Genomic DNA, 17,286 nt, shown 5'->3' on the forward strand with positions numbered 1-17,286 from the left:
TTAGGAAATTGGACTAAAAATTACCGGATATTTACTATTAGCACAGACTTCTGAGCAGAGGAAAAATCATGCACTATTCTCTTTGTAAATATTACTTTTATTCCTGTGTGTACAGACAGCTTCCTTTTCCTCCCATTATTAACCCTCAAAAAGATGATGCTTATGTCACGAACACCATCTGAAGCCTTGATTAGTGGCATCTTGGAGAAGGAAAATGGGAAATTTCTGTTTAATAATGATCTCACCAAGAGCAAAAAATCACAAAGCAGATATGTAGCTTAACCTCCTATTAACTCTAATTTTTCTTTATGTTCACTGTTAAAAAAGTAGGATTTTTATTCCTTTTGTTTTACAACAGTTTAAACTCAGAGGTACCTTTACAAAGACAATAAGCACATTGATCCCCATGCATTCACATAGAGGTAAAACTTCACTGTAAGACAACTATGCAATAGAAAATGCTGAAGGACTCCTTACTTCAGCTCCTATTCATTCCTTTTTGGCTTATGCTACACCTGCTAAAATGAAAACCTCTTCATTGCAGTGATTCTCTTCTGACAATTCATGCCACAATTTTAATGTGGTCTAGCACATCATCAGTGTTCAAAAACAGTCACTATAAAACTATCAAAGTCTTTTTAATATCTGCAAGCACTTGCCAATTTTCTTACACTGCTTTCCTCTTCTGCTTAACTGTTGTGGTGGTGCTGAGTTAATCCCCTTAGAATGAAGAATCTAATTAACATCTATTAGGCACTTAAACATTAATTAGACTATAGTAATTTGGTACTCAATCTAATACAATATTTGAGTCTACAAATGTGCATTTCTGCTACTCGGTGCTCTTTCTTACTCAGAAAAATCAACAATAAATTCTGAAAAAATAACAATATAAGGCAGCATGATTGCTTTTTTTGAGCAGCAAAGGATGCCACAGGCCACTCTAACTGGACTAGTCTCCTCTCCACATGACCAGGTTTCATCCCCTGAAGTAAAGGACTAAGCCCCAAATGTCATCTCAGTCTTAGGCTCAGTTTTTTTGAGTGATAAAGAGGAAAGAAGAGAGATGTCTCCTTAGAAGTTCTGGTTTCAACCATACAGCTCTCAATTACATCCAGCTAAAATTCAGTAAGTATTTTCATCACAAGACATGCAAAACGCAACACCCCCTCTTAATTCCAAAATAAAGGTAGTCTAATCAATAACACAGGTACACTCCACCATCTTCCATTTCCAGCTCTGTTTTCATTCTTTACACCACTAACCATCACCTTTCACACAAATCTAGACAAGCTTGAAGGACACTTAATTAAGTTTTCCTTAAAAATTACTGTAATAGGTGGGAGGGTATAAACACTGAAGGTACACACACAATTTAAATATCTATGGCATGAAGAATAGACAGGCATAAATAGGATCATCTGAATGATCAGTTGGAGGAGATGCTGCCATTTCCAAGGGGGGTGTTTTAGACTGGATCATACCTCATACAAAACTGTAGTATTACCATGAAGAAGAGGTCCATAGCAAATGTAGGAATGACCAACAACCCAGCCTAAATCAGAAGCTGCCCACCATACCTAAAATGAATATGAACAAAATTACAGTTAGGAGTTATAAGAGGCATTCAAAAATGTTTACATGACATTTAAATAGAATTACCTCACCAGGTTTGAGGCCATATACAGCTGACATGGTCCAGTTTAGCATAACTGCATAGCCACCAGTTGGTCTCACAACACCCTAAATGAAAAAATTTGAGCATTTAAGTATTTAAGATTAAGATTTGAAGGATACAATCATATTGCTGTCTTCAATTAAATGTTACGGTTTTAACAGCAATGGAATTAAAGTTGTCCAACTCCAATGCTTCTCACTTAAGAAAAGGATCTATTCCAACAAGAGAAGACTAACACATGCATTAAAGAAGTAATTTTAGAAAACAAAAAACAAACATACAATAAAACATTCAGAAGATAACTAACAAAGCTAAAATTCTCTCCTAAAAGTTGGATATAAAAATACTCAAATATATGCTGACAAAAAATAAGAGATTAAGTATTTACCTCACTTAAACTGTGCCATCTAATACTAGGCATATTTTAAAATCATTGCCTACTCTATCTGAGCAATCTTTGTGCCTGCAAACTACATGATCCCTGAAAAAACTGGGGTGAATTACCACCTGAAATATCCCTTCCTGACCTGACTCTTTTTAAAGATATCAGAAAATTGGCTTAAACCAATATATATGCTTGGAAGTTTACTATCTTGCCTGAAGTATACAGTTCAATGCTAAATTAATACTACCCCAGTCTTCAGCTAAAAGAGTGGTTTGGAAATTAGAATGAGAGATTATCAACAGCATCATGCACCTGGGTAAACCAAAAACCAGCTCTAGGAACGTCATTAACGGGAAACTTTTGGATATATTTTTTGGTATTAGTATGGTCAATACATATTTCCTCACCTTCCAGCACATTATTCTTAGAAGAAAGAATTAAGTAAACTACGTCCTGGTATCCTGAACTAAAATTCGGATGAAATCCACTGGACCTAACAAATATGCACTGTGCAGACATTACAACACAGCTGCCTGTCTGTGCTAGGCATGGTACATTCTCTTGATGTACTTAATAGAATGAAATAGGCACTTTCAGGCCTCATCCAAGAAATAAGGGACAGCAGAGATAAATTATCTCATTAAAATGGAGATTGCTAAGGAAGGCAATGGTTTACAAACATTTCACCAATTTCAGACAGCAGACTGCCTTTGTTCCACTCTGCTTCTAACTTAGCCTCTGCTCTAAGATCAACACAGTTTTTCAGGAAGGTCATAACCAAGTAGTTTTACCTGCATGAGCATTTAAATTAAATTACTTAAATAAATAAAAAAGTTATTTTATTCACTGAGAGTTACTTATTGTAGATTACTGATGGTTGAAAATCTCTTTTAAGGGGGATTGGGATTGACTCAAGGTATCGTTATTTTTTCTCTGCAGAGACAACACAGTGAATGAAATTCTGAGAACTATTACCGCTGAGATAAACAAAGGGTCTTATCTTGGGTTTTTTGACAATAAAACTGTGTTATTTAGGATGTATATGTTGTGTTCAAGGGCCCATATTGAAGGTAAAAGCAGAAGACATTTTTCTCAGCAAAACTGATGTTTGTTTTCCTTTACATCCTAAGAGATTCTGAACTTTATAAGCAACACCATTAAATAATTTTTTAGCAGTAGAATTGTTCTTTCCAGGGTGTGTGACTCTGTTTGAATCAGTGGTGGTAAGACTATCACCAGAAAATTATATGCAGCTTTTCCTCCAAGTTGTAAAAGAGCATTTTAAGTACCCAGCAGAGTCCACTTTAAAAATACAATCCTTTAAAAGTACATCATTAAAACTAACTTACATTCAAAAGCAAACATTTTCAAAGAATACCCTTTGTTAATTTTCACTTAATATAAACTTCTATTTTCTACCCTTCTATTCAGGGTATTATGTACTCAGAACTGTGCAGTAACACAAGTGTTCAGAACAAGCTTTATTTCATTTAATCTGTCATGTCATTCACCATATCTTATCTACAAGAAAATTAGCTAAAATGTAAATAATGAACAAGATTAGTCAGCAATAAATGCTATCACACAAGTGATATATTAACTGGTCTTGTCATTAAGTGACTATACTAGGCTTATCTAAGGAAGTTAAAACACAGAAAATAGTACTGAATAAAAGACATTGTGCTATCCTCAAAAGTTTATTTTGCAGAAACATTTGAAGCAAATGCATCTTATCTCTATACTACTACTATTTAAATTAAAAAACAGGGTTTATTCCTAGACCTTGCCTTTAAAATAGTGAAATATGATTAAACGAGATTAAACTATTTGCAGCAATGCTTATCATTTATAGCACTCTGCTCTGGCAAACATTTTCAATATTTTCAATTAAATATTTTTTCAAGAGGAACTGCAAATAGTTGGTCACAGACACTTAGACTGCTGATAGTCCTTTACCTTGGGCAAACCTGTTGTTCCAGATGTATACAGAATATAAAGTGGATGGTCTGAGGGAACGGAGACACATTTTGAATACTGTGCTTTTGCAAGCTCTTCTTCCCAGTCAAGATCCCGACCTTTGGTAAGAGGAACATGGCCCTGCCCATTGAAAAATAAGAAAATTGTCTAAAGAAGATCACATGGAATAAATGGAATTAATTCAAAAAACATGTACAATTCAATTTTTTTATATAGTACTATTCAATTTTCTGTAATCTCTCTATTGTATTAGTTCTATTTCGTATTTAAATCTTACAGATACAATGCTTGCCCTTAAAATCAAAAAACAAAATACAACAGACACAGTAAAATATTTCTTGCAAAAAAGTAGAGGCACATGCAGAAACATGTGAAAGGTAACATAAAGGCACTACAACTGTACACCCACCAAATTAGGTCGTTGGTAAACGAGAACTTTATCAGGTTTGCTCTGTACCCTTGCCAGTGCTGCTTCTAGGAGAGATACGTATTCCACTTTCCTTTTCGGTTCTACTCCAAAACTCGCTGTTACAATAAGTTTGGGCTAAAAAAAGAAGATAGTTAATGTGTACATTTTGCAATGTATTTTAGATATGTTACTACATTTTCTATTAAACTCAATGTATTAAATAATCAGACACAGGGTTTAGATCAGTTTTCTAGAGTAAATCAAGTTTGTGTAATCTTGCTGTTCATGCATCTGCTTTTTGGTTGGAAGAACATTAATGCCTTCTGACACTTCCCTATTTTCAAACACATTTAAGTAAGAAATCAACAGTATTAACTTCTTATTAGTTGTACAAATATTAATGAACACAGAGAGAAACCCCTGTCCATCTTAGCTCCTCCACTAAGGAAGAATGGTGCAGTGATGTCAACAGTTAGCTGTACTGTTTTGCCTTCTACCTAATGCTTCCAATTTCATATTTCAATACTAGCTGAAGAACTTTGGCTTTTTCACAGCCTGCAATAAATGTAACAGGAGAGAAAACAGAAGAAAGAGGGAAAATAAGGCAAAGAAGAGATGGCAGGAAACTAGAAATACAGGAAGAGAATAAAGTAAAGTCATAAGGCACATGAGGGAAGTAAGGCTAGAGTTTCTCAAGAGATGGTTGAAGGATTGAGGGTATAAAATTACTGAAAATCAGATTTGGATAGTTCTGTCAATAAATTGACCACAGCTTTTATGTAAGACTTCCTTAATGAAGAAATCTGCATACTTAGGTCCGAAGATCAGAATTTTTATTTGTTGTTTTTCAGGGGAGAAAAAGTAGCACTAAAGAAACTATGTGTTAGAAAATATTTTACTTAGAAAAGAACAAGTCCTCAATCTCTGTTGTTTTGAAGTTTTAGAAGTTTATTTATCATCTGGTGCTCAGTTTGATCAAGCTAGTTTACTAATTGTGTGCATTAGCATAAATCTCATTAAGTAGGCATAAAACACAATGTCACAGTTAAATTAAATTCAGCAGAGGAAGCACAGATTAAATTGTTTTCTTATGCAATAATAAAATGTTTCCTGTCCAAATCTGTCATTCAGGAAAGATCCCTAATTGGTGTGTATTCAAAATAAAGATTTTGCATGAGCTTTGAAATTTCAGCATTCATTGATTTTCCTTTTTGGAATGCACTGATTTAATAGAAGATGATACAATAAAATGCAGTTAAACTGAAAATTCATTGGTAGGCCACCTTGAAGTTAGACTATAACAAATACAATGTACACAGTTCTATTCAAGTGTTAAGATGAAAGACTCTTGTTATCACTAGCTTTATAGCAATTTGTAAATGATGCCACCTGTGCTCATCAACTGCTTTGCAGGTAGTAAGGACATCTAAAAATAATCAATGCTAAATTATCTAAGGTGATGTACTACCGAAGTAAAGAATCATCATGGATCACTCTAGGCAAATCAAAGGCCCACTACCGGTTTTAACTGCTCTTTTCATCTCTCTGCCTAATGACGTTATCTCCCCTGCACGCCTGCTTCCAGATTGCTTTCATACATCCATTGCCCACCTCTTCTCTGACTCCATGTAGTTCTATATGTTAGGATTAGACAGGAGTATAACAAGTTTGAAGAAAAACCAGGTAGAGTTCAAGGGTCTGCCGGAGAAGAAATGACAGAGCTAGTGAGCTATAGGAAAAAACAACAACATTATAAAGTAGAAATGAGGTAAAGCAAGACCCAATAGTACAAGTTGTAGGTGCAAGACCAACACTTATTCTATTTTGCAGACTCCTACAAATTCTTCTATACTCTCTAATACTCCTCAAGTGACACAGCTAACACTGCTGAAGGAAGGGATGCCATTCAGAGGGACATGGACAAGCTCAAGGAGTAGGCCCATGACAACTTAGTGAGCTTCAACAGGGCCAAGTGCAAGGTCGTGCACCTGTGCCAGGTTAGGCCCCCCCAAAATCAGTGCACTCTGGGTAACGTGAAGGGATTGAGAGCAGCCTGGCCAAGAAGGACTTGGGGATACTGATGGATTAAAAGCTAGACATCAGCAATGACTACTGCAATAGAACTAAGAGGTAATGGTATTAAACTCTAAGAGGGTATGTTTAAACCAGATATAAGGAAGAAATTCTTTGCAATAAGAGTGGTGAAATACTGGCACAGGTTACACAGAGATGATACATGCTCCATCCCTGGGAGCATTCAAAGTCAGGTTTGACAGGGCTTTGAGCAACCTGATCTGACTGAAGATGCCTTGCTCATTGCAGGGAAGTTGGATTAGATGACCTTTAAAGGTCTCTTCCAACTGTTCCATGACAGTATGAGTTTACCTATTGCTTTGATATTACAAATTATATATTCCCAGAATCAAGTGAAAGAAAGATGACAAAAAAATCTAGTTCTCATGCTCTATCACTTCATCACAATTCACTGCAGAATACCTGTAACTGCTAACACCTGACACAAGTAGAAATTACCAGCCTCAGGACTTTGCAGCATTCCCAGACCTACTTAAAATTCAAGATAAATTAAGGTAAGTTGGCCAAGGGTACCTTTTCATAGTCACTAGAAAATGCTTGTTACTTCTTTCACTCAGACTTTCCAACCCTGTATAAAGTTTGATCTTTCTTCTATAACAGCATCTTACAGCCAGCTTTCCACTGCACATCTTTAACACTTTCTAATTAATTTTACCAACATCAGGCCTTGTACTGCAGCATCTAAACCAATTCACATACAATCCTAATAAAAAGGTTTGGTTATTGTGCAACTGCTTTATTTATTCAGCATTTTTACTGTCTATCACAGGTATTTACAGGTAGCCTCAGAAGTGTGTAATTCACTTATCATGAAAGCTTTACCATGCTGAAAATTGGGACATGTTTTGAAATTTAGAGTGAAGATGTGCTTCTCCATACTCACATTTTCATTATACATCAGATGGGCCAAAAATCATCCATAACACTGCCTTTTAAAGAACCAAAAGGCAATGTAAATTAGGACTTAGTCCATGGTTTGTAACTAATAATTATATAGCTAACACTTCAAAAGTGTTGCTATGTGACCTTGGGTAGAAAACTCAAGACTTCCTCTCTTTTCATTTCAATGCATGAAGCAAGGATTATGATTATTGTGCTCAGTCCCTTTTTTTCCCTGGGGAAAAACCATTGGGATTAACTAGTTAATAATTGCAAAATACTCTAAAAGTAAACATGCTAGATCATTTGGACTGTAGCAACATCCATTTTTAAAGATTATAATTTTTTCTTCTACATTATTTTTACCTAATTATAGCTTGCTAAAAAAACTGGAGTAGTGGGAAGAAAGACAGGGAAAACTAGGGAGCTGTTGTTAGTCTTTTTTCATCATTCTAACAAACCATTTTGGCCATTTTATTAACATATTTGTTAAAGCATCAAGGAAAGAAGAAATGCATTCAACTCTCTCTTTACAGGTATTTACAAAACTCAAACATCAGTCATCCGAAAAGCATTTCTGCACACAGAAATCTAAGTGAAAGTTCCACAAATCCTGGAGACTTGAACCCTACACAAAATCCTGTTTTGTCTGTCCTGTCTAAGCAACATGATTCAATGATAAGACAGCTACCATAGAGAGTCTGAATCCTTCAGGTGACTGACCAAAGCGACACAGACTTTACCTTGCTCACTAGTAGAAAACAATAGGTCATTCCATTGTCAGCGGGTTTGAAACTAATGAGTACACAAGCTACTAATATGCCTATATAAGATACTAAGAATAGTCAAGTACTATTTTCATTGCATTAATGTAGACATCACAATGCTTTATAAACAAGCTCAACTTATGCTGAACATAGAAGCCTTTAAAGCAATTCACCTCTATTAATTATGTAATCTGCACAGTCACTAATTTAGGACAACTGTTTATATAGCTGTCCTGCTTTGTGTAAAAACTAAACAAAGCAGAATTACAGCTTGTTCTAGTTCCAGCCAGGACAGGGTTCATTTCTGTGACAGCCAGGAGGGGCATGGCCAGGACCCAGAGGTCATTCCATAGCACCTCAAGCCACACACCAGGTGGGAAGGGGGATGGGTCCTTTCTGGAGGGTGTGGTGGGGTAGTGCAGGCTCTGCACGGTTCCAATCATTTGCCTCTCTTATACACCCTGCTATGAATATTGCTGCTGCTACTGTTAATTTATTTCATTGCTGTTTTCAGCACATTGTTCTTACCTCAACCTGATCTTTACCTTTAAGGCCTCCAGTTCTCCTCTCCACCCCACCTCAAGGAGGAGGAGGGAGAAGGGGGAGCGAGGAAGCAACATAAGGTTTGGAGTGTTTCAACAAGAACAATAAATTGGGGAATACCATTCCTAAATCCCAACATAGCTGAAAAAATGTACTACCTAATCTGTTTAAACATCAGATAAGCCAATAAAATCACTTAGGGCTGACAGAATTTTCCTCATACACTTGATGAAAATGCTGAACCAAAAGCCAATATTAAGGAGAGGCTTTGTAGGAAAAGATTGACAAACACAAAAACAAAGTACACTCTATACAGACAACTGTGTATTAAGCTCCTGCTTTTGTAGAAGGGGTCAAAATTGCTCACTTGGTGTCTGCTATGCAAGTATCAACCTCAGCACAGACACAGTACTTTGTTCATATTGCAACAATAGGTATTATAAACAAACTGAAATTGTGTGCCACACAAAGACAAATGTTATCCTGTCTGGGAGAAAATCCAGACAACAGGTTTTTGACATTGACTGATAGGAATAACTAATGCAGTAGTATTTGTTGCTCCAAACAGGTTATTACCTTTGCATGATCAATGCGAACTGAAAGCTCTGCAGATGCAAATCCACCAAAAATCAGACTGTGAATGGCTCCTATTCTCGCACAAGCCAGCATACAGTACACGGTCTGTGGAATCATGGGCATGTAGATGACCACACGATCTCCTTTCTTCACACCATGTCTGATCATGACATCAGCTAACTTGGAGACCTGTACTGACAAAACATCCATATTTAAAGTTTCTCCAGATCTGCTGTTGCCCCATAAAAAAACAAGTTTCATACAATCAACAGATGCACGACATCAAAGAGACAAGTCAGTATGACAAAGTTTACGTAATGTAATCAAGGTTCAATAAATTTAAGGCAATTTCCTTCTTGCAAAAAACTCACTAATATATTTTTCTTTTGTAATATAAAAACGGAAATGGAAGGAGACTAATTATTGTAGACAGTACAGCAAAAAAAAAAAAAAAAAATCTATAGTGATGTCTAGCTATTTTTAAATGAGTCTACCAGTCATTCTTTTATTTAGGTAACAGTTTATATTTCTCAATTTTAGCTCTTAAGAATGAATGTAAACAAGTAATTTCATAATGTAAGTTCTGTCCTAACTAGTTAACTTTGAAACACAAATCAGTAGGCAGTAGTATTTTCTTTACTGCAGTGTCATGAACTTCTCAGAATCTTAGACAAGAGACCTTATACCCTGAACCAAACGCAAACACAAATTCAGAGAAATACCTAGATTTAAAATTAATTTTTGCTCTCATTGTCAGACTTTAATTTTTGCTATGCAGAAACCTAAGAGAGATTCTGTACAGCAGCAAAGGACTTGAACTCAAGAAATGCAATAGACTGATCAGCAGCAATGCCTCTGTAACACCATGAGAAAATATTTATTACTTTGACAGTACACAATATTCATTGTACTGTAGTACAATATTTTGTACTACAAAATACTACTGAAATTAGTATTATTTTACAGTAGTACTGAATATTTTGTTAGTATTTACCACATATTCTAAGTTGGATTATAGTAAGCATGGGAGCCTGTGACAAGCACTGTGAAGTTGTCCCAGCCTGCTTGTTGCGGCATGGCAATGTGGCATCTTCTGAAAGAAACACTTTCATTTATATTATTTAAAAATTTGAGCTTTCTCTTTTTAAAGAGTAACTCCATTCAGTCCTAGAATCCTCATTAATACACTTAAAAGGACATCAACTGCTTTGTATGTAGTAGGGATGTGTACAAATAACCAATACTAAATCAGCTATGGTGATGTACTTACCGAAGTGAAGAAGCACCATGGATCACCCTGTGCAAATCAAAGGCCCACTACTGGTTTTAACTGCTCCTTTCTGCTGTTTTACCCCTCTGCCTAATGACATTATTTCCTGTACCTCTGCTCCCATATTGATTTTATATATCCATTTCCCACCTCACTATTTTTCTCTTCAGTGGAAATACATGTTCAGACTTTCAGCAACCTGAGACAGTAACATCCAGAAGCTCCAGGAGCATCTGCTATGTCTTTGCATTAAATGCATAGCTCATCCACAATCAAACAGCACATTTCTACATTCTACCTGAGGGTTTAAGAAAATTAAAACTCAGAAGCCCCAAGCAGGCATTCTTGCATCAGAAGATACTGCGAAAGTTCCATTTTCGGGAAGCATTGCATGAATCTATGCTGTTATTTTCAACCACAAAAAAGAACATGTTTGTAAGGCAAAGTCATCACCACACCAAGCTGAAAACTCACACCAACGAAGGTATCTATATGATTTGCAAGGGACAGAACTCCTATGTTAAGTATTACTTTTCAGGAGAAATGTCTTTAATGCTAGACTTATTAGTACCCATCGAGATCATGTAAAACTGATATACACTATCAAAATTCAACAAAAACCAAAGACTGGACATGAAGAAAGCGAGCATTTATTGCCATACCACCAGCATTTACAGTCATTTCTATGTATAATTAGTGAAAGTAATTGTAAATAAAGATAACAACTCTATTTCCAAAGGTAAATTACTTTTCTGTACTTCCTAGTGTGAAAATATTAAAATCTGCAAACACAGAGGTAACATCACCTTCTCTCAAAGCAAAAAGAAAGCTAATCATTAGCTTCCCTGCTTGTGACTCTCAAGCAGAGGGTTGACAAAAAGGCCAGACACAATGAAAATAACATTTAATGAGTATTTTATAGTCACTGCAAGTGTGGATAGGGGGCAATAAATAGCTAAACAAAATGGACATGTATTATTATTATTCATTATCATTATTTCATAATTATTAGTAATTGTGAAAAAAGGCAATGCTTGCCTGCTAAAGGAAAAATACTTAATTTTTGTAATAGAAGACTTCCAGTGCCTGTAAACAAGCTATATAACTGTTTCCTGGATGTCAGAGGGAGACAGCAAAGAGATCTGAATGTACTTTCATGATTTTTATTGAAATCTATCATAGCTCAATTGTATTTAAAGCAGATCATGTGTACAGCATACAGCAGACAAGGACTACATGTCACCTGTGCATAACCAGTAATCACTTGTCTGCACCTAACTTCCCCCCCTAAAGATCGTAATGTCACTAAAGACAACAATCCAATACAATACATGGGTATCTATGATTTTCCTTGTGCCCCTTCCTTCATCCTTCTGACAGACAGGGAACATTTGGATTATACAATAAAACACTGTCTCTATCTGCAACTATTTGGAAGACAAGGGAACACTGTAAAGCAGGTTTACATTGCATTTCAGATTGATGTGGTAGTCCTGAAACATCCAAGAAATCACTCTTTCTCAAAAAAAGGGAGAGGGTTGGAAAGTGAGTACTGATATTTCATTAAACTGTTAAAAGCCATTAAATCATCCACTTTGTTACAATGTGTTGTCATTTACGATTTACATTAATACAGTGTAGTACTTTATCACTCAAAAACTAACATGCTATTTCTACACTTTTCTTCAAGTTTAAGACTGCTCACTCACTTTAATATACGTGACATTTCAATAATAAAATCACTTGATACCAAGTGATATAATAAGAAACTCAAGTAGGCTTTCAGCTTGGAAGACCAGAGCATAAATTACACTTCTAACAAATGCATGGACCCAGTGAGCATGCTTTCACTTTTATCCAGCCACCAAATACTACAGCTGGATTAGCAGCTAAGGTTTCTAAGTCAGTTCTGAAGTAAACTCCTAGTAGTTACCAAAAGCAGTGTAGGTCCATGCCAAAAGAATTTGTCCTAAAAGATACAAAACCAGAATCCCATTCAAAATGCTCAAAAGAGGAATTCCAAACCTTCCTGGGCTGAACAGTGACCGGGACACACAGGCACAGAATCCTTCAACACAGTATAAACTCTCCTAGACCTACAAGATCCATGAAAAAAATACAACAGCCTACGTCCCTCCCATTTTCAGCAGATCTCTTTGATACTTTTGTTTTCAGGAGTCCAGTAGCTAGCAGATAAACTAAATTATTCTTATTTTACAAGACGGGACCAGGAAGCTTCAACAGACAAGCTATTAATATCAAATATTGCCTTTCACATTTATTTGCTTTTGATTAAGAGCAAACTGTAGAGAATTCAGAAGCAGTATTTACACAGCACTCAGCCTCCAGCAAGATTATAATAAACTTCTGAGTGAGTACTACATACATCATAAAACCAAAACCAGTTCTTCCACTTGGTTTTGCAATGCTCTGTAACAAGAAATGTAGATGAAAGAATGTGTATGTCAAATAGCAGAATTTTTTCACTTTGCACAAATTCACCATGTCTTAAGACAATTAATACACTTACAGAAATATAATCTTAGGAGATTTAATAAAATATCAAGCTTAAAAAGCAGGAAGGCTACTTTTCAGAGGAAATTTCTACCAATCAAGTTCACATAAAATAATATACATTAAAATGTTTTATTTCTGCATTAAAAAAACCAAGTATTATTATTATTATATGCAATATACGTATAGATTGATTTCATATATATTTGCATATATGTTATGTATATATCATAATTATTGAATAATTCAAATTGAATTGAAATTGAAAATTCAATACAATTGAAAAACTGTAATTATATTTATTATATATTAGTATAAATAAAATTAGATACAGAGCTGGATCCTTTCAAAGTCTTCTGACTTCTTAAAACACCTAGAAGTTATTTGATCCAGCTCCAGTATACTGTATGGCATGTTGTTTTTTGGACTTGTTAAATAAATAGAAAACTGGTAAGGAGTACATGATTTCTATATTTTACTTAAAAGGTAGAATGCATAACAGGTTAATAATTTCTTTGTAGCTGTACAACTTCTCTTTTCTTGCAAAGGTGGAATAAACCCCTCACAAACTGAATTTCTCTGTATTCTGAGCCTCATTTCACATTTTAAACCACAGGTTCACATTACTCCAGACACTAAACACTTATCTTAAGTACAGTGAGTGTGTTTCAAAGTAATCCATCCTGCACATTGAAACACATTAAGGAAGAATGCAAGTCTCCAATATTTCTTTGTACTCAGCATTAAGCTCAACTGCTGCACGTAACTGGAAGAAAAAAGGCAGTTAAACAAGAGTAGCAGCATGAGGGCAAACCTCCAGCAGAGAGCCCTGAGAGCCGAAAACCTTCAATGGGGCAGGCTGCAAACACCCATAGTGGCAACAACCCATGGTGAGGCACAGAGTAAATCTCAGTGGGCTGATGAAACTGGATATTCACAGTCTCATCAGGAGTAGGCTACTTCAGCCAGCAGGGAAGTCAAAATCCACAGACTTTCCAGACAGAAGGGCCACCAGCACTCTTATGACAACCTACACAGGGGCAGGTGATGCAGATTTCTCTGGAGTCCCCCCAGTTAAATTTCATTTAGGCTTACACTCAATTATGTGCAACAACAGCCAACCTACACACCTCATTTCTATAGAACTGTATTTTTGATCATCACAGCAACTGTCAAGAGACTTAACTATTGCTATGCTTAACCTTTTAATTAAGATCTGTTAGGGGAAAAGAAAATGAAATCAAATATAAACAAGTTAAAAAATTAACCAACTAGGGAAAAAAATATTTAACTGTAGAAGAAAAAGAGGAAATAGAGGAATTTTAAAACCTAATGGATGCAGTATTATTTGGCAGAGGTAGTAAAGCTTATAAACCAATAGTTAGCACAGTAAAAGAAGTAAACTAGTGAGGTAGATCATTTCTACCTCTCAGGTGTCTACCCACTGTGCAATATTTATTTCCCCTTCTCATTAACAAAGCCATTATGAAACATACCTGTTCCAAAAGTTCCTTATATGTTATTTTCTCTTTGGTATTTGTTACAGGACTGTCATAAATAATGGCAATTTGGTCTCCTCGTCCACTCTCAACATGACGATCTACAGCGTTGTAACAGATATTCAGCTCACCACCTACAAACCTAAAAAAGAAGTTTCAAGTATGTAATAGCTAGCTTTCCAAACTAAGACAACTCTTCTTTTTTCTCTTTTTTTTTTTTTTCATTTTTGCATTTTCTTTTAATGAATGAGAGCATTAAATTAAAACATAGCCCTTGAAACATACTCACTCCAGAAAGTAGTTTTTATTCTGTAATCTCATGATTGACTCAACAAGCCAAATATGACTATAAGTGAAAATAGAGAAGTTAAAGCACTGTATCTTAACAGACTTAACTAAAAACCTGCTGAACTTGTAAAGCAGGTCTTGGTTTAACTTATTTTGCATTAATCACTCTGATTTTTATATGTATGGTATCACAGAAAAAGCACAAATTCACATAAAATAATTTAATATTATGAAAACATGCTATTAATCTACTTTGTACTGGCACACACACATATCCTTTTCAAGGAGAACAGGTTCAGGACTCAAAATAATCTTATTCATCTCTTGGCAATCACAGTTAAACATACAAGCACCTGTAGCTAAATGAAAGGCATCCCAAATTATAAAATCATATTATAATGCATTTGACAACACTGCTGTGACTCAAAATTTTCTGTAAAGTGATATGAATCATAGGCTGTTCAAAAGCTAGACATTTACAGAAAATTCTTATTTTCAAATTAAAGAAAAAACATTTCACAAAATTAGGTTTCACTTTTATAGTCATTTTACACAGAAAAAAAAGAAAATTCAAGTGCAGCATAATTCTCAAAGTACAAAAATACAGAAGGTACCAGATACAAAGACAATTCTATTTACTGGCAGATGACACAGTACCTAAAAGTTAAAGTTCACACTACATGATGCCCTTTTTGTTTGTTTTTCTATCTGCTTGTATCTCTGTGCAGGAAAAATAGCAATATATGAAGAAAAACACAGCTGACAGTTTCCAGAAGGTTCTATAGGGACAACTGTACAGTGGTAACATATTATTATAATACAACTAGAAATAACAGATGGCCTAAAGTAACGCACTACTAGTTAAAAAAAAAAATGTATTTCCTTCTTCACTTTTCCTGTTTAGTAAAGGACAGCTCTAAATTAGGTTATTTCATATATTACTCTTATATTCATACACACAGATGCTATGGGATAGCCTTTATCATCCAAAAACGCCAATTATGAAACTAAAACCAGTGTTTAGGATGTTTAGGATGCAATTATCTTACTACAACTCCTTTACAACGTCATTAATAAAGAGATTGTGAGGGACCATCAAAGTCACAAACCGTTTTGTACAAAACCCTTCCCCTATAAGGAAAACCAGATGAACAATAAAGGATCTGGAATTGTTCCACATAATACACAGAAACTCTGTATTACGGTCTTAAAAGTTGTGTAAGATTCAGATTTTTATATCAAATAATATGAAATTTTTATATCAAATCACTGTGGGATGATATTAACAAGGGAACACAGTACATGGACTATGCATATTCACTTAAAAATGGTCAAAAGCAAATGAGCAGGCATGAGAGCTTTGGTTCTTCTAAAGATACAAGGCAACATTAACATGAATTTTTAGCAATCACAAACAAATGTGTGAAAGATGTAGGTTTAATCAAAAACCATCTGGAAGGTGTGATGAGAGCTTTGTTACCCTATTGAGAAAGAAAGAGGTTTTGATAGGATCAGAAAAACTGGCATTCCACAAAATTCCAAAATAATCTGTTCAACTGTTTCACTAACTTCCGCACTAAAAAGATTTTTCTCTCCAAAAATCTCTAAAGATTTTTCGCTCTAACATTTTTCTCTCACGTTTCCCATGTTGAAACTGAAGACAGTTTTGACCTGTTCAAAGCCAACTCAAGGAAGTTTTTCCTTCAACTTCTTTGCCAATTCTACGTGGTTTAAAACTTAGGTCTCCATTTTGGACTTTACATCAAACAATTTCAATTTTTTCATCCTTTTCTTGAGCAACCATTCTTTGTAGCTCTTACTATTTTTCATGTCTTATTCATTTTCATGTAAGTAAAACCAGATATTTTGTGCTGTATCAGCCACTGATGCAGTTTGGAACAGTACCTGGGATTACTGCTTCAAAAAAACAAGTCAGAGGTTGGTGACACTGATCACTTATTTTCTGGAAATCATTTTGCATTCCACTGACAAAATGGGTATTTCCAATGGCAGAGAGTGAAGAAAACACAATGGCATGTTGCAAGTTTTTTTCACGCTCTTATTTAGAGAGGAAGAATTGCCTTATGCCTACATTTTAAATACAGCAATAGCCTCCTTCAACTTCATAATTGAAGTAGATTACACTGGAAAATGTATGAAAAGCATCTGTTTCTCTAAGTCTCAGGTTTTGCAACCAAAAGCAAGGATATTGAAAAAAAATTGTTATTTCCAACTGATCTAATAAAATGTCTTCAAAAGAGGAAACAAATTCGAACTCAAAAAACACATACATGAACATCTTAATACCATTTTTCAGGCCTCCATAAACAGCTTCCAAAGTTTATGGAGAACTTCTGACCAGAACTCCATCCTTACCCTGTTAAGCCAGCAAGCTATGTTTTTGCTT

At 35.2% G+C, this 17,286-nt stretch overlaps 1 protein-coding gene across 5 annotated transcripts in view; it reads right to left on the reverse strand.

The window, feature by feature from the left end:
• Positions 1–17,286, reverse strand: part of ACSS3 (acyl-CoA synthetase short chain family member 3) — a 79,718-nt gene that overhangs the window by 59,014 nt on the left and 3,418 nt on the right. For all 5 annotated transcript variants that reach the window (XR_015286508.1, XR_015286509.1, XR_015286507.1 and 2 more), the window contains exons 2-7: positions 14,589–14,733; positions 9,309–9,497; positions 4,450–4,584; positions 4,020–4,160; positions 1,663–1,743; positions 1,485–1,580 (exon numbers count right to left, since the gene is read on the reverse strand). Coding sequence is in view for 2 of the 5 variants with exons in the window: in XM_086887839.1 (XP_086743965.1) it covers positions 1,485–1,580; positions 1,663–1,743; positions 4,020–4,160; positions 4,450–4,584; positions 9,309–9,497; positions 14,589–14,733 (787 nt within the window). In the remaining 3 variants the exon portion in view is untranslated. The remainder of the gene's footprint in view (positions 1–1,484; positions 1,581–1,662; positions 1,744–4,019; positions 4,161–4,449; positions 4,585–9,308; positions 9,498–14,588; positions 14,734–17,286) is intronic.

This window comes from Cyanistes caeruleus, chromosome 4 (genome assembly GCF_971803275.1).
Source record: "Cyanistes caeruleus chromosome 4, bCyaCae1.hap1.1, whole genome shotgun sequence".
Taxonomy (NCBI): Eukaryota; Metazoa; Chordata; class Aves; order Passeriformes; family Paridae; genus Cyanistes; species Cyanistes caeruleus.